General features: G+C 36.6%; 1 protein-coding gene and 1 pseudogene across 1 annotated transcript in view; one reads left to right on the top strand and one right to left on the bottom strand.

Annotated features, from left to right (window-relative positions):
• The window catches only part of GOLPH3L (golgi phosphoprotein 3 like), a 47,937-nt gene that overhangs the window by 2,985 nt on the left and 20,484 nt on the right, over nucleotides 1-24,468 (top strand). Inside the window, exons 3-4 of the mRNA XM_061407840.1 lie at nucleotides 22,848-22,979; nucleotides 24,320-24,434. Coding sequence (XP_061263824.1) covers nucleotides 22,848-22,979; nucleotides 24,320-24,434 — 247 coding nt within the window. The remainder of the gene's footprint in view (nucleotides 1-22,847; nucleotides 22,980-24,319; nucleotides 24,435-24,468) is intronic.
• Nucleotides 4,736-5,079, bottom strand: LOC133242013 (enhancer of rudimentary homolog; annotated as a pseudogene).

A 24,468-nucleotide genomic window follows, 5' to 3' on the forward strand; every position in this document is an offset into this window, starting at 1 on the left:
ATTTTTCCCTTATTAATAGAACATTTATTTTATATTGAAATTAGTTTTGAGATAGCAAGTCTTGTGATATAATCAAATATTTTTTTCACTTTTCTACTAGTAGTATACATTATCCTTCATTTGTGATTTAACTATTTATTGTGTTTTTCCTTCACTTTCCTCCCTCATGAAGAGGTTATAAAGATATGTAAGTAATATTTTAAACAGTCTACTTCCTTTTCAAGAAGACTTTGGTAAATATAAAAAAGGCATATTTATTATTGCCCTCAGTTTTGAAAACATCAAATTTAAATGTTACTTTATATTAAAAAAATACTAAATGTGGCTTTGATAATTGTCCTTAGATAGAAATGAATTGGCTACATACATCGAGTAATATCTCTTCTTTACTACACTGACTCCTCAACTTGAGAATACCCTTGTTTTACTTTGTATTATGCTATTTTATTTTTTTTCTCTATCACTGTTTTCCGTCTTCTGTTTTTTGTCATGTCAAATTACCAACTTGAACAAGATTACAAGACATTATAGACATTATAGCCTGTGTATTGTTAAAACTAATACTAGAGACATGCCCCTACGTACTTGGCCAAGACACAAATATACCAGAAAATCTTGCCTGGAAGTATATTTTCCTGTTTGCTGAGAAGGTTGGTGAGGCTCTAGTTTTATAAAAGTTAAATGAAAAAGCAAAACTGACTCTCTAAGACAAAGTCAGAATAGGTCTGAAGATTAGGTGGTATAAAAATTTTGAGATGTTTACATAGTGCCTCAGAAACATTCACTGACTGTAAAAGAAGAACATATTAGATATAAAAACTGTTTTGTTTGGTTTAGTTTTGAATAGGAATGATTAATTTCCTGCTGTATCTAGATACTAGAATTTTTGCTTCGGTTCTGTAGCAAAACTTACTTTGGACTTGTCTTTTGGACACAGAAACTTGTGTTTCTGAGTTTATAATAGTTAATATAAACTTAAGGAAATAGGATAAAAAAATAAAGAAGTTTGTTTAGAGAGATGATCATAGTGGTGTTTGATATACTGGTAAAACACTGTACAAGATGGGTAGATACTATCCACCTTTTGAATTGTTCTAATTTTATTTGGGGAGATAGTTGATAAATTTTTAGCTTTCAGTTGACTCAAAAAGAATGAGAAGTGATAAATCCTCAGGCATACAAAAATAGGAGAAGTCAAACTTTCTGGTTTATTAAAGTTGTAATAGCTGTTCCAAAATGCCAGTAGCATAACTAGCTCTAAAAATACTACATTGATTTCCAGCTCAACTTATTTTCTTATCTCTCAAACCACTTGTTGATTTATTTAATCAAGATTTAATGTGCTTAGCATTATACAGGGCTTCCCAGGTGGTGCTAGTGGTAAAGAATCTGCCTGCCAGTGTAGGAGGCGAGATTTGATCCCTGGGTTGGGAAGATCCTCTAGAGCAGGAAATGGCAACCCACTCCAGTATTTTTGCCTGGAAAATCCCATGGACAGAGGAACCTGGCGGGCTATAGTCCACAGGGTTGCAGAGAGTCAGACACGACTGAGCAATTAAGCATGGCATAGCATTATACAGATAGTAAGGTAAATATAAAATAATACATTATCCCTGTCCTCAAGAAATGTGCATTCTAGCTGGGGGAACAAGATCTATATCCTTTTAAAAATGAAGTTATCCAAAGCTCCAACAACAGCAGAATGGATAAAAATGAATCATTCATTTACTTAAATGAGTATAAATATATTTTATATAAAGAATGAAAATGAACATTATTACAAAACATGTATGATTTTCATATAATGTTCAGTAAAGGAAGCCAGACACAAAAGAATACATATTGTATGATTATATGTATATAAGTTTCAAAAAACTAAGCTATGATGCTTGGGGTTGCATGTTTAGGTGGTAAAATTATACAGAAAAGGGGATTACCATATTTGGTAGGGTAGTGGTTACCTTTTTGTGAGAAGTAGAGGAGGAGGGAGTGTTAGTGATTAGAAAAGAGCATGAAGGGGTTTTTCTAACAGTTTTCTGTTTCTCTACTTGGAGAAAATTTCATAGATATTCACCTAGGGATAAATCATTGAGCATTTCACTTTTATGTACTCTGTTCTGTGTGCATTATATTTCACAATTCAAAAGATTTTTAAAGTAAATAACAATTTAAAAAAAAAATAAGTTTTTCCATGTTAGAACAGTAAGTGCAGAGGAAGTTGGAGAGAAGAAGGATCATCATAGGTTGGAATAATTTGGGGAAGAACAAAAGGCAGCGAAGGACCTTTAAGAATGGGTGTTATGTTTGTACGCTTAGTTGTGTGACTCTTGGAGACCCATTGGACTGTAACCTGCCAGGTTCCTCTGTCCATGGGATTTTTTAGGCAAGAATAGTGCCATTTCCTCCTCTAGGGGATCTTCCCAACGCAAGGATCAAACCCAGACTCCTATGTCTCCTGCATTGCAGGCAGATTCTTTATCTACTGAGCTATTAGGGAAGCCCATGCTGCTGCTGCTGCTGCTGCTGAGTCGCTTCAGTTGTGTCCGACTCTGTGCGACCCCATAGACAGCAGCCACCAGGCTCCCCCATCCCTGGGATTCTCCAGGCAAGAACACTGGTTGCCATTTCCTTCTCCAGTGCATAAAAGTGAAAAGTGAAAGTGAAGTCACTCAGTCGTGTCCGAATCTTAGCAACCCCATGGACTGCAGCCTACCAGGCTCCTCCATCCATGGGATTTTCCAGGCAAGAGTACTGGAGTGGGGTGCCATTGCCTTCTCTGCGGGGAAGCCCATAGATTTACATAAATGGAGAGAATGGAACTCATCAACTTCTGGATGAGTTACCAATGGTATCTTGAGCTTGATGAATTTGGGAGATAATTGAGTACCAGTATGACTAAAATATGTACTTCCCTGGTGACTCTGTGGTAAAGAATCTGCCTGCAGTGCAGGAGACATGGATTCAATCTCTGGATTGGGAAGATCCCCTGGAGAAGGAAATGCAACCTACTCCAGTATTCTTGCCAGGAAAGTTCTATGGACAGAGGAGCCTGGGGGGCTACAGTACGTGGGGTCACGAAAGAGTCAGAAACAACTTAGCTGCTAAAACAACAACCCAAAACAGCGATTGAAGCAGGTGGTATTCTTAGAAAACAGTGATCTCATTGTTTTCTCAAAATTGACAAATTAGATTCAGATCAGAGTAGAAATGATTTTGAGTGCCAGGCAAGACTTGTAGACTCTTTCCTTTAAGTAAAAGGGAATCAACCTAATGAAAACAGCAACATCCATTTCATTTTTGTGTTTAGTTGGAGAATATTTTTGCTCTATTTTCTTTGGTATATGTTTTGAGTATATGTTTTGGTATATGTGTAATTTCATGTTTTTACATCATTTGTTTGTGACATGTCAAAAAAAAATTCTTAAATGTTAACCTTTGCATCCCAAAGTTAACTTTTGCTGAAGATTTCCATTAAATTTTCTGTGTAGAACCTAATGCTATAACTTTTTTAGATTATATTTTAAAAAGCTGTAAGAAAATAACATAATGAGACTAATATTTCAAGAATTGTAAGCCTAGAAAGAAATTATAGTAGGTTTTATAACGGCAACCCACTCCAGTACTCTTGCCTGGAAAATCCCATGGATAGAGGGGCCTGGTGGGCTGCAGTCCATGGGGTTGCGAAGTCGGACACGACTGAGCGACTTCACTTTCACTTTTCACTTTCATGCATTGGAGAAAGAAATGGCAACCCACTCCAGTGTTCTTGCCTGGAGAATCCCAGGGACGGGGGAGCCTGGTGGGCTGCCGTCCATGGGGTCGCACAGAGTCGGACACAACTGAAGCGACTTAGCAGCAGCAGATAGTCAAGTTGCTTGTGAAATATTACTGTCATACTTTCTCAAAATTCTTCTGAGGAGTAGCTGCCATAGACTGGTTTAAGATATTAAGCTTCATTGTCTTATGAAATCAGGAAATTTAAATACATGTTGAAGAGTCTAACCTTTCAAATACATTTAAAATTAGATATTTCCTCAGTTCAATAACACTCAGCTTAACTGAGAAAATTAAACTTGAGTACCGGCGTGACCAAAATAAAATAGGTTTATTTCCTGTTGAAATCAAGATCCTGTTTGTTATTATCGCCTTTGTTAAAAGTTTTTTTATAGATACTAATATTGACTTATGGACAGCTAGCGCTTTAATTTTTTTTTTTTAATATAACTAAAGAACATTTATTTGTTTTTCACCAAGATTTTATCTTGAGGACGTAACTAAACTGCGCCTCCACTCCCCACCCCAATTTGAAGGAGGATTAGTACAGTGGATGTTATAAAGCAGGTATGAGCAGTTTGAGGGACCGGAACCGAAGTTAACTGACAAAAACCAACTTCCATCTAAATCATCATAAAAATGTTTAAGTAAAAAAACGGGGGGGAAAGGGGTTTTCAGATTAAACAAGATCATCATATTTTATCTAATACATTCAATTCTGGCTGCTGCTGCTAAGTCGCCTCAGTCGTGTCCGACTCTGTGTGACCCCATGGACTGCAGCCCACCAGGCTCCTCCATCCATGGGATTCTCCAGGCAAGAGTACTGGAGTGGGGTGCCATTGCCTTCTCAGTCAATTCTGGCTAGGGTATACCAAAATGGAAACAGGATAACTATAATACGAAATTTCCATTACAGCACACTGCACACACCTGTGTTCCAAGCCCACTCCCATTCCCCTAATGCTCCCAAACTCAACTATTTCCCAGCCTGTTGGGCCTGTTGACAAAGGAGCATGTAGATCTTCTCTTTAATCCAGTCTTTGTTATAAGGCTGGTATATCTGGGTATCAGCTCGGTAAACAAGGCATCTGAGACCTGCCAGGTCATCAATAAAATCAAACAACTGACTGATATCATATGTGATAGAGGGGCTGTTGGGATTCATTCTCTTCAGATGTTCTTCATACATTTTACAAACACCTTCCATACACTCATTCACAGATTCATAGTCAGCATAAGTTCTGCCTTCTGGCCTCTGGTAGGCTGTACCAGCAAGATGGTGTGAGACATCGCGCCAAAGTCTCCCGCTGTAGCCGATGCCGACTCCGCCACCGCACCTAATGCTTTAATTAAATTGCTAGTATATTTTAAATTTCTCCTTTATGAAAATCTTTATAATTAAGTCACCTATAAGAAGCGTGAACCTACTAATGCTTTTGACTTTTGGTCATAATCTTTTAAATTTGGATAGTGTTTTTTAACCCTCTTCCCTTCCTTGCAAAACTCTATCTTAATGCCATTTATTGATTACTTATATGCACTCTAAAATCAACTGCAATGGTGATAGCAGCCATGAAATTAGAAGACAATTGCTTCTTGGAAGGAAAGCTATGACAAATCTAGACAGTGTATTATAAAGCAAAGACATCACCTTGCCCACAAAGATCCATATAGTCAAGGCTATATGGTCTTTCAGGTAGTCATGTATAGATGTGAGAGTTGAACCATAAAGAAGGCAGAGCACCAAAGAATTGATGTTTTCAAACTGTGGTGCCAGAGAAGACTCTTGAGAGCCACTTGGACTGCAAGGAGATCAAACCAGTCGGTCCTAAAGGAAATCAACCCTGAATACTCATTGGAAGAACTGATGCTGAAGCTGAAGCTCCAATATTTTGGCTACCTGATGGGAAGAGTGGACTCATTGGAAAAGATCCTGATGCTGGGAAGCACTGAAGGCAGAGGGAGAAGAGGGCGACAGAGGATGAGATGGTTGGATGGCATCACTGATTCAGTGGACGTGAACTTGGGCAAACTCCGGGAGATGGTGAGGGACAGGGAGACCTGGCGTGCTGCAGCCCATGGTGTTGCAGTCAGACGTGACTCAGTGACTGAACAACAACAACTATGCAATGTAACATAAAAGCTTTTCACCATATTTCTCATCTCACTGGAGTAAAAATTGACAGTATTGTTCACTGGTATTATGAAAATGTGTTTTCTTTTTTTAATTTTTATTTATTTCTTCTTGGTTGTGCTATGTCTTTGTTGCTGCACGTGGGCTTTGTCTGGTTACAGAGAGCTGAAGGTGGGAGGAAGGGGTTACTCTCTAGTTGCAGTGTGCAGTCTTATTGTGGTGGCTTCCCTTCTTGCTGAACAAGGCCTCCAGGCACGTAGGCTTCAGTAATTGTGATGCACAGGCTTAGTTGCCCTGGGGCATGTGGAATCTTCCTGGCTAGGGGTCAAACTGGTATCCCTTGCCTTGCACTGAACCACGAAGAAAGTCCCCTGGAAATACATTTTCATTCATTCGTTTAGTCACCAAAAATCTATTGAATATCTCGTATATGTCAAGTGCTGAATATTAGAAGAAAACAAAAACAATAGTCCCAGCTTTTGAGATTATTTATAGTCTATGACCTGAGAGTGGTTGGAGAAGTTAGGAGAGGGGTCAGAAAAGTCAGCAGACTGTTGCGCTACAGTGAGATATATGCATACTATATTCTGAGCACTGAGGGAACAGAGACGAAAGATACCTAACTTGGATAGGTATGGAAAATAATAGGTGGGAGAGGGAAAGAGAAAAGATATTGGGTAAGACTTATGGGAGGTGATAAGTCTTAATCTGAATTCTGAAGATGTGCAAGAGTTAGTCAGTGAAGAGAGACAGTTTCTAGGAAAAAAGAACATCAGTTGCATGTTTATAATAATTTCAGTGATCCATAACTGGAATAACCACAGATATTTAAATGCATCCCATTTCCTTTAAATGAACTTAGATGTTTTAAAGAAGTACCAGAGCTGGACATCCAGTTGTGTGTTTTATTGTTTAACTTTTCAAAAATTATAAAATACAACCCATCCAAAAAGTGTTTAAAACACATATATAAAATTTAACAAGTAGTTTTAAACACTCATGTGGCTGTCTTAATTGCAACATGTGGAGTCTTTAGTTGCGGCATGTGAACCCTTGGTTGAGACATGGGATCTAGTTCCCTGACCAGGGATTGAACCTGCATTCACTATATCAGGAGCATAGTGTCTTAGCCACTGAACCACCAAGGAAGTCCCCCAAAACAAACACTCATGTAACCACCAGCAATAGAACATTGTCAGCATCCTAGAAGCATCATCTTGTGCCCTTCCCTAATCACATGCTGCCCTGCCTCCCTATAGTTTTAACGTGTATAAATCCTTAAACAATATATTTCAGTCTTGCTTGTTTCTTAAACTTTATGTTTTGGGGTTATACTGTCATGTATTCTTTTGTTCAGTTATGTTCGAAATCCATCCATATTGTTGAATATAATTTAATTCAGTTCATTACAGTGTAGTATTTGATTATATGAATATATGGCCATTCTACTAGTAAATGGACACTCAGGAGTCCATTATGAATAGTGCTGCTAACAATATTCTTGTACTTTTACCAATTATGTTCTTTCAAACAATGTCACCATTCATACCTATAAAAAATGATAAACTGAATAAAACTTTCACTTTAAATTATAAATCTAAAATATGTTAATGCTTATCTTTTCAAACTTACTAATGATCCTTCATCAATTGTAATTTACTCATTATTTATTAGCAATGGGAGATTGGAAGTGCCAATTTTTTTAAAGCTGGTTAAAAAAATAATCTCAGTGAACAATCTGTAAGTTAAAAACAAAATCAGCTGCAATAAGTAAGTATACAACTTGTGGTGAATGGCTATAGGTGGAGAAAATTGCTCCTCTTTGAAAGTTGCTCAGTCCAAAAACATTTTATTACAATCAAAAGATTAAAAGTGTATTTTATAATTTAGGTCACAACCTGGTCTTTTAGTTTCCTGATTGCACAAAATGAACAATAAATCTCTTGTCACTAGTATTGCCATTGTGAATAGGGCAAGTGTATCAGAAAGACTCGTTTGTCAGCTTTTATGGTTTTAACGTAGGCTGTTACCCAAAAAAAAGAACTTCTGTTTTGCTCTTTTTTTTTTTTTTTAATGTCTAGTCAAGTGATCCCAAAGGATTATTTACTGTTGGTTCAAAAGGTAATAAACTGGGAGACCAAAGTCCTATTTTAACAGTAGGAAAATATAATTTAAGCTGTTTCATTGAGAGCCTCCTCTGTATATGTTCCCCAGTACCCAAATGCATGCTGTTTTAACATTTCTGGTATTGACGTTAAGACAAAAGCCATCCACTTAAATTTGGACTTTTGGCTCTGACCACTGCTTCTGTAAACTTGATGTGAGCCATTTCATCTCTTTTGTCTCCCTCTTCATATTTTATTAGTATAGCAATAGAGTTTTCAAAAAAGTTTGTGCTTTCTCTTTCTTGATCCTGCACAGCAAATATCATCCTCTCTTTATGGGAGTCAAAGTTAAACTGGAACAATAAATTGTGAAATTTATGTTCAAGTTGAGCATATATATACTGACATGTTTCAATTCTCATTTCCTTTTCTGTATATTCTGTAACTTTTCTTTGTTGTTACCATGGGGATTACATTTAACATCCTAATGTTATAACATTTTAAGTTGAATTTATACCAACTTAAATAACACACAGAAACTGCTTCTGTACAGCTCCACCCCACCCCTTTTAGTTATTGATGTTACAAAATTACATCTTTATATACTTTATGCCCTCAAACTTAAACTAATTACGCTGCGTTAGTCTCTTAAATTATGTACAAAACAGAATATAGAATAACAAACTAAAGTTACACCAATACTTGCTTTTAGACTAATGTTTTAAAGTGTATTAGTTTCTTAAATCATGTAGAAAACAAAAAGTGGAATTGCAGATCATTTTTACTATAATACTAGCTTTTGTAATTGTCCATGTGTTCACTGACATCTTTATTTCTTCATACTGCTTTGAGTTACTGTCCAGTGTCCTTTCATTTCTACATGTAGGGTACCCTTTAGTATTTCTTCCAGGGCAGACCTAGTGGTAAGGGACTCCCTGAGCTTTTGTTTATCTGGAAATTTCTTAATTTCTCCTTCATTTTTGAAAGATAATTTTGCTGGATAGAGAATTCTTGGTTGACAGGTGTTTTTCCCCCCCTTTTTAGAATTTTGAATATATTAGCCCATTGCCTTCTGGTTTCTGAAGTTTCTGATGAGAAATCTGTTGATAATCTTATTGAGGCTCTCTTGTATGGGACGAGTGGCTTCTCTTCTATTGCATTCAAGATTCTCTCTTTGTCTTTGACTTTCAGCCATTTGATTTTAATGTGCCTCTGTGCATATGTTTGAGTTCATTCTATTTGGAGTTCATTGAGCTTCTGGATGTTTATATGCATACCTTTTTATCAAACTTGGGAAATTTTAGACCATTATTTCTTCAAATAATCTCTCTGCCCCTTTTGCTCTTTTCTTCTTGTATACCCAAAGTGTGTATGTTGGTTTACTTTTGTTGATAACCCACAATTCCCTGGGATATGTTCATTATTCTTCAATCTTTTTTCTTTCTGTTCCTCAGACTCAATAATTTCCATTTGTCCTATCTCCAGGTATGTTAATTCTTCTTTCTGCCTGCTCAAATCTTCCTTTAAATCCCTCTAGTAAATTTTTATTTCAGTAATTATACTTTTAGTTCTAGAATTCCTTTTTGATTTATTTTTAGGTTTTCATGTCTCTTTACTGGTATTTCCATTGTCTTCATACATTATTTTCCTGACTTTCTATATATCTTCCTTTAGTTATTTGAGAATCTTTTGTTTTAAAGTATTATTTACTAGGTCTGTCATCTGGTCTTTCTGGAACAGTTTCTATTGGTTTTTTTTTTTTTTTTTCCCTTTGAGTGATACTGAACTGTTTCTTTGTATATCATGATTTTTTGACTGAAAATTGGACATTTGAGTGTAATGATAGGTAACTCTGGAAATCAGATTTGCTGGGTTTGCTGGGTTTTGTTTTTTCAGATTTATTTAGGTGTAACTGAAAAAATTGTGAAATTAAGTATACAACATGATGATTTTGTATATGTATACATTGCAATAAGATTACCCCATCACATTAATTAACACACCCATCACCTGATGTATATTTACCTTTGTGTCTGTATATGAGAGAACATTTATTCTCTTAGCAAATTTTGGTTATACAGTACAGTGACATCAGATACACATCACCATATATAAAATAAATAAGAATTTACTGTATAGCACAGCGAACTATATTCAGTATCTTATAATAACCTAATGGAAAAGAATCAGAAAAAAGGAAATATCTATATCTATCTAACCAAATCACCTTGTTATATATCTGAAACTAACACAAAATTGTAAATCAAGTGTACTTTAAGAAAAAGTAGATAGCAATATAGTGTTGTCGATATAGTCACCGTGGTATACATCAGAACCTTATTCATTATGTAACTGAAAGTTTGTACCCTTTTACTAACCTCTCCCTGTTTCCCTCTACTTCCCAATCCCTGGCAACCACTTTTCTACTCTCTGTTTCTAGGAGCTCAGTTTGTTTGTTTTTAATTTTACATGTCAGTGATACCATGTGGTGTTTATCTCTCTCTCTGGCTTATTTCACCTCTAGGTGAAATATCTCTGGGGCATAATGCCCTCCAGATTCATTCATGTTGTCACAAGTGACTGGATTTCTGTCTTTTTTTAAGACTGAGTAATATTTTTTTCCTTGATCCATTTACCCATTGATAGACACTTAGATTGTTTCCATACTTTGGCTATTGTGAAAAATGCTGCAGTTTAATACAGATATCGTTTTGCAATAGTGGTTTTGTTTCCTTTGTATATATACACAGAGGTGGAATTGCTGGATCATATGGTAATCCTGTTTCTAATTTCTTGAGAAACCTCCACACTGTTTTCCATAGTTGCTATACTAGTTTACATTCCCACCAACAGTATACAGAAATTCCCTTTTCCCACATTCTTGCTAACATTTGTTATCTCATCTTTTAAATAATAGCCATTCTCACAGGTATGAATTGTTATCTCATTGTGGTTTTTTTAAATTAACTTATTTAAATTAATTTATTTGGCTGCATCAGGTCTTAGTTGCAACACATGTGATCCTTAGTTTCTGTATGCCGGCTCTTAGTTGTGGCATGTGGGATCTAGCTCCTTGACTAGGGATCGAACCCCGATCCCCTGCATTGGGAGCGTGGCATCCCAGCCACTGAACCAACCAGGAAGGTCCCTCATTGTAGTTTTGATTTGTATTTCCCTTATGATTAGTGATGTTGAGCTCCTTTTCATGTGCTTGTGGGCCACTTGTGTATTTTCTTTGGAAAATGTCTGTTCAGGTTCTTTGCCCATTTTTAAATTGCACAATATGGTTTTTTGCTATTGAGTTATATGAGCTCCTTGTATGCTGTGGATGTTAATCACTTATTGGATATATGGTTTGTAAATATTTTCTCCCATTCCATATGTTGCTTTTTCATTTTATTGATGGTTTCCTTTGCTGTGCAGAAGCTTTTTAATTTGACGTAGTCCCCTTTTTTATGTTTTTGCTTTTGTTGCTTGTACTTTTGGCATCAAGTCCAAAAAACCTGGAGAGAGAGCTTACCCTCTGTGTTTTCTTCTTGTAGTTTTACTGTTTTTCAGGAGTTATGCTTAAGTCTTTAATTCATTTTTAGTTGATTTTTGTGTATGGTGTAGTGCTTTTTTTTTTTTTTTTTTAAATTACTGTGGGCTATCTCTGTGCTGAGAATTAGCCTAAGGTGTAAAATTAAGGTCTTTTCAAATCTTTTCTGAGCCTGTGCCTTTCCTTGGTCATTTACAATAATCTTCTAATTTCCCCTGTGTATGTAGTTGCTTTTGAATGTCCTAGTCTTTGGTATCTGACTCCAAAAAGGAGACAAGAGAAAATGAAGAGGAAGAAAAAGGCATCAACCCTTTAAATCACCTGGCAGTCACTTCAGCCAGAAGGTGAAGGGCTTGCAGCAAACTAGGGAGGTTACAACAATGGTCTCTGTGTCTGCACTTCCATGATCAGAATGCAGTTCCCTATTATTTGGATGGCAGAGTCCATATTGCCTACCCTAGCTCCTAGTATAAGCTGCATATAAGCCACATGCATGGCTGCCTGCCATGGGATTAGGGGATGGGAGATGGGTAGCCTATGCTAAACTAAAATTTGAAATTAACTGGAATTAACTGTAATTAGTGATCCGTGGCTTCCCCTGGAAGTTGCAAACCTTCAATAGCTTCCCAAGTTCCAAAATCCTTATATCAGACAGATTGTACTGATAAAATTGTGTCTAGGTGGGAAAACAGATTTCTGATACTTCCTATAAGGCAACTTCCCAGAATCCCCACATTTCTTTTTTATAAATTCTGGCCATGTTACTATCCCCATAACATGTTAAATTCTGCATTTCTTTACAAAGCCCATTACAAATCAAAAAGTGACCTTGCGATTCTCTAAATTCCCTTGCATTTGTCATACCTCTCAATGTCTTTAGTTACTTCATTTTCTAATAGTCTTATGGGCAATCAAAAAGGTACAAAATTCCAGTTAAAGTCCTGGAGATATAATCTTCATGATGATAACTATAGTTAATAATAGTGTATTGTATATATTAAAGTTGCTGAGAGAGTAGATCTTAAAAGTTCTTGTCACAAGAAAAAAATTGTAATTAACTATGTTTGATGTTGAGATTTATTGCCAGGATCCTTTCACAATGTGTGTGTGTGTGTGTGTGTGTGTGTGTGTGTGTGTGTGTGTGTGTAGCATCATTCGGAGAAGGCAATGGCACACCACTCCAGTACTCTTGCCTGGAAAATCCCATGGACAGAGGAGCCTGGTGGGCTGCCGTCTATGGGGTCGCACAGAGTCGGATGCCACTGAAGTGACTTAGCAGCAGCAGCATAGCATCATTATGTTGTATACCTGAAACTAATGTAAAGATACATATCAATAAAAGAATAGTATCCATATACATTTATAATTTAAAAATTGGGAAGTAAAGGAATAAAGATGGGAGAAAGTATAGGAGAGATATTAACTTTATCTTTTATAGTAAGAAGTCAATTAGATATTGTCTAAAATTGAAACATTTGAACAACAAAACTCAAATTCTCAATAATCTGTTTTCTTAACCATAGAAATAAGTCTGTTAGGAAAATCTCTTGTAATAAGAAAATGATTGAAGTTCAGTAATTCCTTCTCTTTGTGTGAAATTTCAGTAAAATTGTATTTATTACATTTTACTTTAAAAATAGCACATGTAGTATGATCACAATAAACTGTGGAAAATTCTGAAAGAGATGGGCATACCAGACCACCTGACCTGCCTCCTGAGAAACATGTATGCAGGTCAGGAAGCAACAGTTAGAACTGGACATGGAACAACAGACTGGTTCCAAATAGGAAAAGGAGTACGTCAAGGCTGTATATTGGCACCCTGCTTATTTAACTTATATGCAGAGTACATCATGAGAAATGCTGGGCTGGAAGAAGCACAAGCTGGAATCAAGATTGCCAGGAGAAATATCAATAACCTCAGATATGCAGATGACACCACCCTTATGGCAGAAAGTGAAGAGGAACTAAAAAGCCTCTTGATGAAAGTGAAAGTGGAGAGTGAAAATTTTGGCTTAAAGCTCAACATTCAGAAAACAAAGATCGTGGCATCTGGTCCCACCACTTCATGGGAAATAGATGGAGAAACAGTGGAAACAGTGTCAGACTTTATCTTTTTGGGCTCCAAAATCACTGCAGATGGTGACTGCAGCCATGAAATTAAAAGACGCTTACTCTTTGGAAGAAAAGTTATGACCAACCTAGATAGCATATTGAAAAGCAGAGACATTACTTTGCCAACAAAGGTCTGTCTAATCAAGGCTATGGTTTTTCCATTGGTCAAGCATGGATGTGAAAGTTGGACTGTGAAGAAAGCTGAGCACCCAAGAATTGATGCTTTTGAACTGTGGTGTTGGAGAAGACTCTTGAGAGTCCCTTGGACTGCAAGGAGATCCAACCAGTCCATTCTGAAGGAGATCAGCCCTGGGATTTCTTTGGAAGGAATGATGCTAAAGCTGAAACTCCAATACTTTGGCCACCTCATGCGAAGAGTTGACTCATTGGAAAAGACTCTGATGCTGGGAGGGATTGGGGGCGGGAGGAGAAGGGGACGACAGAGGATGAGATGGCTGGATGGCATCACCAACTCGATGGATGTGAGTCTGAGTGAACTCAGGGAGATGGTGACGGACAGGGAGGCCTGGCGTGCTGCGATTCATGGGGTCGCAAAGAGTCGGACACGACTAAACGACTGAACTGAACTGAGTATGATTTACTCCATTTTTTAAAAATGTGATGTCATGTTACTTGAAATTGACATAAAGAGGAAATTGAGGTTAACCTGAACATTGCTTTTCTTCGTCACTTACTTTTCATAAATGTCATTTACTGAAAGACCCAAATAAGGTTAAAAAAGAGCTTGTGGAAAACGTAAGACTATGTGTAGACTTTGTTTGGCTCCTAATTCAAACAAACCAATTATCCTAAAAAATGTGTTAAACAATTAATAAAATTTGGAGGCTTACAGAATAGTTTATAATATTTAGGAATTGTTAATTTTTTAGGTGTGATAGTATTGCAGTTTTTGTTTGTTTATTTTTGGCCACACAGCTTGTGGGATCTTAAAGGTTCCCCAACCAGGGATCAAATCCAGGCCCTTGGCAGTGAACGCCAAGTCCTAACCACTGGAACAACAGCGAATTTCCCAAAAATGTTTTTAAAAAAGGGTGTTGGGATCATGTTTTCTTAAATCATGGTCTCATTTTAGGCTATATTCTATTGATTCCTTGTTATGAAAAGTTATGAAATTCTCTCACAGTTTCTTCTACCTCTGTGCCTCAGTATTTTATGAAAATTTATAGTGTGTGATTCTTGCCTGGAGAATCCCCATGGACAGAGGATCCTGGCAGGCAACAGTCCATAGGGTCACAAAGTGTTGGACATGACTGAGTGACTTCACTTTTCTGTAGTGTGTACATTCTGTTCCATAATTTACACAAATGTTAAATGGAGGAAAGCCCCAAAACTGTGGTGAGAGAAGCAGCAGATGGGAAAATTGGTGGGTATTAGAAAAGATACGTGTAGTGTATATATAAAGAAAAATCTGGTTTCATATATATATATGCAAATAGTAAGATGATAGAATTTATGAATAATTTTATTTTATATAATTCTTTTTTCTTTCTGTATTTTCTAAAATATATGTATACTGCTCAGTAACAGATTATCGGAAAAGAAAGGCATATAAGTTAGTTACTGTTTCTGATGCTACAATCATTTTTAAATTGTTTAGAATAAAAATTAAGGACATTTTTCCTGGTCAGAATGAGGTGTAAAGCTAAGATAGGAATATTCAAAGATAACCAGTTTTCTTTTATTTTGGATTTCTTTTTCACTGACAAGGGACTGTACTTAATCGCTCAGTCGTGTCTGACTCTTTGTGGCCCCATAGACTGAAGCCCACCAGACTCCTCTGTTCATGGGATCTCTCAGGCAAGAATATTGAAGTATGCTGCCTTTTCCTACTCCAGGGAATCTTCCCAAATCAGGGATCAAACCCATGCCTCTTGCTTCTCCTGCATTGGAAGGTGGATTCTTTACCACTAGCTTAACCACTGTGTTATTTGTTTTTATTTGCTGAACTTTTAATAGTGGCTTTTATTTTTTTTAGAAAAAAGGAGTTCCCTGGGTGGCCTAGTGGTTAGGATTCCTGGCTTTCACACACACATACACACATAACCTCAATTGGCAGCCCTGAGAAAACTAATAAACTGATTATTATGAGCAGCTTTGCATCTTCCCACCCAATGTTCTGAATAATCCTAAAAGGATATAGTCTTCATGTAGTTTATTGAGAAATTTTATCCGTTTGTCTAGGTTTATAATCCATTCTTCCCAATCATGCTGAAATCATGTTAAAAAATTAGAATAACATCCAGGTCACAGTTCCTTATTCCCCATTATGATTAAGCAAAGTGAGCTTTTAGTAATGCTTAATCTTCTTTCTAAAATGTCTCTTTTGGCTCTGTGGACATAGAAATATTAATTGGGATTAGAGTGAATCACATTAATTTATAAAAGAGGAAAATAGATCAGATCTTGGAGCCATTCATTTAATAGAGTACTTAAGTCTTTATTGAATTTGTTAAAATATCGCTTCTATTTTCTGTTTTTGGATTTTGGCCATGAGGCATGTGGGATCTTAGCTCCCTGACTGGGGATTAAACCTGTACCCCCTGTATTGGAAGGTGAAATCTTAACCACTGGACCACCAGGGAAGTCCCTAATACCCAGAGGGATGGTATGGGGAGGGAGGAGGGTTCAGGATGGGGAACACATGTATACCTGTGGCGGATTCATTTTGATATTTGGCAAAACTAATACAATTATGTAAAATTTAAAAATAAAATAAAATTAGAAAAAATAAAAGAAAGTAGTAGATTAACTCTTCTTAAAGTAATTTTTAGAGGGAAAAAATGAAATAAAACTCATTTTGCTGATAAAACTTTTTCTTGTATAATTTTTGATAGTCCTGAAGATCATCTTGCAGACATTGGGCTTTGGAATTGGGCATATAGGAAAGGCTTCAGGAAGACACAGCAAAATTCTTCTGTAATGGAAAGTGAAGCAATTTTAATGTTGAATCTTAAGATTAGGGGGGAGAGAAAGATTTTTTTCTGAGATTTTTTTCCTAAAAAAATATTTTTTTAATTTGGAAAAATTAGAAAACCACTTTTTAAAGTAGACAGTATTTTACATAACTGTGATAATCTTGAATATGAAATTATATATTTGCCTGTTTATCATTCAACTTTAATGTAAGGATTTTCTAACATTTTTAAAAGCTCCTTTTAATGATGCTTTATGCTTCTTTAGTTTCTTTCCTCTTTTTATCCCAAGCAGGCAACTTTAAAATCTTTAACCTTCAGAGTTGTTTTAAGGTGTGTGTTTAAGAGGTTTGAATAATGAACACTTGACTAAGTGGAAATTCAGTGCAAAGGTGTTGACTCTCAGAATTTATTGAAATCTTATTGCCCAAAGTTTTACAAGAATAAAATAGCGTTGTCAAAAGTTTCAATATGTATAATCTTTGACTCAAAAATTTCTTCTAAGAGTTTATTCAACAGAAGCACACATACAAATGAATATTTCTTTACAGCATTTTTTTATAATGGCAAAAAACTGTAAGCAACCCAAACATACATCAATAAGGACTTGAATAGATAAACTATAGTGTATCTAAAATGCAGTACTATGCCCATAACAATGATTGAGGTAGCTGTGTGTTTAGTGATGTGGAAAGATATCCAAAATAATGCCTAAGTGGAAAGTTGCCACTCAGTATAATCGTATTTCTGTATGTAATATTAGCAAATGTATAATATAATACATTACTCATATGAAGTCTAGAAAATATCCACTAAACTGTTACGTGGAAGTGATAAGATTATGAGACTTCTACTTTCTAAAATTATACATTTCTAAAATATCTCCTCTTTTTTTGACAATTATATATTACATTTATAATCAAGACAAAGTCTACTATTCAAAGATCTCATTCTGCCAGTCCTCCAGTATTTTCGGTCGATCATGAAGCAGTGTGCAATTTTGGTTTCTCGGTAGATTCTAAAATTTTTCTCTTTGTCTTTTCCCTCACGTACATAGCCCTTGGTAATTAAATGTAATGATTGAATGGTGAACTTCATTATGCACATGCTAGATCATCCTGCATACTAAAGCACTGACCCTTTAACACGGAATCTTCATTATACATGGCTTGAGAAGATACCAAGACAGCTAGATAAATTTAGAGGAAAATGGACTTCAGAGTTATAACTGTATTTAAAAGTCTTCATGTATATATTCTTATACTTTTTACTATTATGACATGATTCCATAAAAAGTTAAAAAACTGATTTGAAGAGTTTTATATAGTGTGAGATACTATGTTGGGAAAGGGTGATATTGAAAAACACAGTTTGTACATCCTGGCCATTGTTTCTTTATTTGCAGTACTTCTCATTTATAATTCTGTTGACAATCTTACATCATTGTTACTGAAACAGGAGTTATATGGTCAGGTAGAAATGAAAACAAGGAAAACTTTCCTTTAATTGCTATATTACTGGTTGAAATGTTTGTACACCTGTTGAGATTCATAGTCAACAGGATTAAAAGTTATACCTAAGTAAATTATATCTAAAGTAAATCTAAAGTAAAGTTACAGTTTAACCTTAACTAGACAGCTAACTTCTATAAAGCCAAGTATTACTCAGGAGTAGGGGGTGGTGGGTAGGCTTACTCCCTCCTTAAAGAGGAGTTATAAGGATTACTCTTGAAGTAGCCATGAGGCAGGCGGTCAAGAAAACTAATTCCACCTTTGAGTCTAAGATCAGACCCCCAGGAAATTTGGATAAATCTAGGAATGCTTATAGTTCAGGCTGAGCTTTTACCAAGTTAAATCATAAATTTGTGCTTTCCAGAAACATTTATTGAGAAATACTGTCATATATTCTCTCCTTATATAGAATATATAATAAATTTACATTCTACTGAGGACAAGCAGTTGATTGCAATATGAAATAATAAATGATAGGGGAGAAGTGGACCCACACACACACACCCAGGTGAGGAACCTAACCCAGAGGGTAGAGTGGAGGAAAAGATAATGTTAGAGAAGGTTATGTGGAAGATGTGACCCTTGTACTCAATCCTTAAGAACAAGGAAGAGCTAAGTAAAGAAGAGTTTTGTTTCTTCTAGACAGAACTGTGTGTGCAAAGGCCAGTAGGCAAAAAAGGTGCATTAAGAGTACTTAAAATCATTCCAGAAAGCTGGAGAATAGTGTTCTAGGGAAAATAAGCCAGAGAGAAACAAGTAAGCAGCCTCCTGGTTTAAGTGCAATAAGGGAGACCCAGGTTCAATCCCTGGGTAGGGAAGATTCCCTGGAGAAGGGAATGGCAACCCACTCCAGTATTCTTGCCTGGAGGATTTCATGAACAGAGGAGCTTGGTGGACTACTGTTCATGGAGTCAGAAAAAGTTGGACAAAACTAAGTGACTAATACTTTCACTACTACTTTCACTAAGAAATTTGGATTTGACTGGGAGGAGCAGAGGGGAAGGGAGTTATGTAATTTATTTGAGCTTGAAGGTTATGGGAAAAATGGAATTGGAAGACCTCTAGTTCTGCAGTATAGTGGTAAGACTTAATTTTTTTTAATGTATTGTTGGAGGAATCCCCTGGTAGTCCAGTGGTTAGAACTTGGTATTTCCATTTCCAGGGACCCAGGTTTGATCCCTGGTCAGAGAACTAAGATCTCACAAGTCATATAGTGTGCTCCCCCCACACCCTGCCAAAACTGTATTCTTGGCAGTCTCCCAGTCCCACCATGCCTTACTCACAGCAAAAGCAAATGCAGATCTTCTCTAAAGAAGATATCCTCACCTACTTCACTGGTGATTCAGTAGCTGAGACTGCAAGCTCCCAATGCAGGGGGCACAGGTCTGATCCCTCATCAGGGAAGATCCCATGTGCCACATATTGTGGTAAAAAAAAAAAGTAAAGGAATAATACATCCTCAGTTTCGGCCTCCAAAATCTCATAGATTTACAAAAAATTAAATACGGGCCTCTTAATCAAATGTCATCAAACATACAAAGAAAAATACACCCATGAGAAAGAATCAGCAGAAGTAACACTGGTTCATTCAAGGACCTTAGATATTAGAATGATCAAACAATGTGAAATGTCTATGATATTTTTAAAGAAATAAAAGAATCATAAAATGAACACAAAATGAATCACAAAAGAAGAAATGATCACAAATGACCAGATAAATGTGAAAAATAAATGGAACTTTAAGAGATGTAAAGCAGTGGCTCTGATGATAAAGAATCTGCCTGCAGTGCAGGAGACCAAGTTCGATCCCCGGGTAGGGAAGATCCCCTGGAGAAGGAAATAGCTACCCATTCCAATATTCTTGCCTGGAGAATTCCATGGACAGAAGAGCCTGGAGGGCTATCCATGGGGTTGCAAAGAGTTGGACACTACTGAGTGACTAACACTTTCTCGGGGTTAGTTTAACATATTAAGTATAGATGGAGAATAAATTGGAAGTCAGATATGAACTAACTCTTGAGAAAGCAATATAGAGGCAATGGAAATGGAAAATATATAGGAGAGGTTAAAAGGCATGGAGGTTAGAATAAGAAAATTTTAAAGAATTAAGGGAATAGAGGAAAGCCAAAATTCTTAGAAATAAGAGTTGACATTTTTTGAGAAGTAATAAATGAGCCTACAGATACAGGAAGTGTATACCAAACAGGATACATAAATTCACACACACTTATGTTGTAGTCAAACAGAAAAACACCAAAAGAGAAAATCTTAAAGGACCAAAGAAAAAAGACAAGCCACCTACCACAAGCAATAAGAATGATAGATTTCTCACTGCAACAGTGGAAGCTAGAAGAGGAGGGCATAATATCGTCAATATGATAAAAAGAAAACTATCCATCTAGAATTTTATGTCCAGAAAAACAATATTTTTAAAACAATGGTAAAGTGAAGACATTTCAGATCAACAAAATAGAATTTGCCTTCAACAGACTTTTACTTAAGGAAATTCTACTTTAGGAAGAAGGAAAATGGTACCAGAAAGGAGATCTGAGATGCAAGAAGGAATGGTGAGCAAAGAATTTGGTAAGCATCTGAGTAAATCTAAACAAGTGCTACCTGTATAAAATAATGATGTCTAACTTGTGAAGTAAAAGATATAATGTTGGACAATTAGGAGAGATTAATATATTGATTTGTTTTAAAAATAAATTAGTATATTAATTTTAAATTATCATGCATGTTAAAATTGCAAAGATAACTTCCTAAAGAAAAGTGAATGTATAACTTCTAAATCAATAAAGAAGAAAACTGGATGTTTTGGGGCCACACCATTTGGCATGCAGGATCTTAGTTTCCTACCAATGATTGAATCCACACCTCCTGCCTTGGAACCATGCAGTCTTAACCACTGGACCACCAGGAAAGTCCCTGGAACTTTTAAAAGCTGTTTTTCAAGGCTTTGCCACTTAGCTTTGTGACCTCTGTCATGTTACATAACCTCCATAAGCCTTAGTTTCCTCATCTTTAACATGTGGATAATAGTAGAACCTCCCTTACAGGATTGTTGTGAAGATATATAATGCATGCAAAGAAGCTTAGCACAAACCTACAACATAGGTAGGTGTTGAGTATATATTAGACATTACTGTTACGAATAGTGACTTAGTCTTGTTCATGCTTTAAAGCCATGCTAGAATCTGCCAACATCACACCCAGCCTGTCTCCAGTGAGAGGGAAAGCTACACCCAAAGATAGCTAAAAAGTGTTACACAGTTCATAACTGATAGGTCTTCCTTGTATTAGTCACAACTCCTTGCTTAGAACCTTCAGAATTCAATATTGCCTTTCAGTAAAAAGTTCAGAGCTTCAAGGCTTTCTACAGCCTAGCCCGACCAACTTGATCTCATGAGTTCTCTTTAAATCCTTGAGTTAAATCTCTAAACGTATTTGAGGTCTCCTTCCTTAATGCTTTTGCTTAAAATGCCCTTGTGAAGAATAGGTAGAATTTGAATGACTTCCTTCATCTGGAAAACCCTCACTCTCTGCTAAATTCAACCTATTCTTCAAATCCCAGCTCAAGTCCCATAAGAGTTCCTGACTATTCTAGCCCAAAAGTAATTTATAATTTGAAAAAGTATCATCTAAACCAGGCTTTCTATGGTAATTTATACCCGTTTCTTCTACTCCAGTTTTCAGTTGAGCCTTAATTTAAATTTTATATTGTCACAGAAAGCTTCCCTCAAGTTTGCAGGTCTTTCCAGCTACATTTTCAGATCCTTAAGATAGTGGCTATTAATTGTATATCTTTGTATTCCCTGTAGTTCCTCAGGAAGGGAAACTAACATGTAAGTGCCTACAATATGCCAGGTATTATACTAAATGGTTTCTTATATTGATAATATATATCTTACTTAATCTTCAAAATAAACTTATGTAGACGTTAGTGCCCTTGTTTTACAGATGAGGACATTGCACTTGAGAAAGGTTAAGTAACATACCAAGGCACTTAATTAGTCAATGGCAGAGCTGGGTTTCTACTACACCATCCATCAAAATAGCCTGCAACTAATACCTTGGAGGTAAAAAAGCTCAAACAGTATACATCTTTCTACTTAACTTATTTGTATCCCACTGTGAAATTTAGAATGTCATGGAAGCAAAGAAACCAAAATTCTTCTCAAAAATTGAAATTTGGCATGCCAGTTATTAACTTTGGAGAAGGCAATGGCACCCCACTCCAGTACTCTTGCCTGGAAAATCCCATGGAAGGAGGAGCTTGGTGGGCTACAGTCCATGGGGGTCACTAAGAGTCGGACACGACTGAGCAATTTCACTTTCATTTTTCACTCTCATGCATTGGAGAAGGAAATGGCAACCCACTCCAGTGTTCTTGCCTTGAGAATCCCAGGGACAGGGGAGCCTAGTGGGCTGCCGTCTATGGGGTTGCACAGAGTCAGACACGACTGAAGTGACTTAGCAGCAGCAGCAGTTATTAACTTAACAGCCCAACCATAGGAATTCACAAAGAGTTTGAAGTTAGAAAGTCATACTTTGGGGGGAGGGAGTGGATTAAGGAAGTTAAAGAGACTTTTTTTCATTTATTCTGTATTTTTCCTTGAGTTCATGTAATGTGATGTGAAATGAATCACAGAACAAAATGGAACATTCTTTGGGTGCTTGCTGCAAGTCCATATCCCTTTCAGAATGTTCTTTCTTTTCTCTTTTCCCCTTTCCTAGGGTTACACATCTTTCTGGAATGACTGCATATCATCTGGCCTGCGAGGCGGCATCCTGATAGAGCTGGCCATGCGAGGTCGAATCTATCTAGAACCCCCAACCATGCGTAAGAAGCGACTACTAGACAGAAAGGTAGAGCATCCTCCATGAATATCCTCTTATGAAAGGGCAGATACCAACAGTCCATTTTGGAAGAATAGGAAGATTTGAGATGTGAGACAATAAAAATAGCACTTATTCAGTTGTTCCATTGTCTAACAGGTTTAATTATCCTGTAGCAGAGAGAGAAATCTAAGTATCCGTGGTCTAAAGAGTTATAAGAAGTTCATGGTTTTGTCTTCCCTTTTTATGCAGAAAAGTCAGATCTAGGATGGTGTTATTTTTCCGTATTTATCTATAGCTGTAATATTATGAAACAGAGTATTATATAATGAGGAGGTAAACATGTGAGTCAGATGCAGTCTTAACTCTGGTCAGCCTCAGATAACCATTCTGTTTCCCTCCTTCCAATTATTTTGCAAGTACTCTCTAGCATGAGTTACACCACTCTCTCCATTTTCTTATTACTTGTTTTTTCCACTCACAACTTCACTGTCTACTTAGCACTCTAGTGAAACTACCTTCTTAGGTGTCATCAGCTAATTTTCAGTCTTCAATTTATTTTTCTCTTTTAACCTGTATGTGGTGTTTGACACTTTTGACTACCACCTATTTGAAATTTCCTCTCTTCTTGACCTTTGTTATAGTACATCCTCTTGCTTCTCTAGCGGTACCCTATTTCCTTTACTTCTCCATTCCTTAATATCTGTATCTCAATTTATATCACTCTGTATCCTTTTAGAGATATCATTTACCTTTACAGCTTCATCTATCACCCTTATGATATTAATTTTCAAATTTCTAGACCTGTCTTCTTTTTCCACCTCCAGGAACATAGTTAACTATGGTCCAGACATTTCAACTTGGCTATCCCATATCAGTTAAAACCAAGCTTCATCAACCTTATCCGAGTTTCCTGTCTTTACTAATTGTTTCACAAGTTGGTTTTCCAGGCTCAAAGAGTTATTGAATCTTTTTTCTCCATTATCATTTATATCGTTTGCCACTGGAGCCCAGTTCAAGTGTTATTTTTATCTATCCATACCAGATTTTAAATTTCTTGAGGAAACAGAGACAATATGTTATGCTGCTTTGCTTTTCCTATGACATTTAACCCGTAGCTCAGATGGTAAAGCGTCTGCCTACAATGCCAGAGACCCGGGTTCGGTCCCTGGGTCGGGAAGATCCCCTGGAGAAGGAAATGGCAACCCACTCCAGTATTCTCGCCTGGAAAATCCCATGGCTACAGTCCAAAGAGTCGGACACGACTGAGTGACTTCACTTCACTTCACTTCCTATGTATAGCATATTCACTGATTTTAATTTGAATGAAGTAGATGAACCAGAGTCTCTTGTTTCTTCTTTTCTGAAAGGTACTGCTAAAGTCAGACAGCCCAACAGGTGATGTTTTACTGGATGAAACTCTCAAACACATCAAGGCAACTGAACCCACAGAAACTGTCCAAACATGGATAGAGCTACTCACCGGTAAGATGATGCAGAATGATTTTTAAAAATCCCA

Source organism: Bos javanicus, chromosome 3 (assembly GCF_032452875.1).
Source record: "Bos javanicus breed banteng chromosome 3, ARS-OSU_banteng_1.0, whole genome shotgun sequence".
NCBI lineage: Eukaryota > Metazoa > Chordata > Mammalia > Artiodactyla > Bovidae > Bos > Bos javanicus.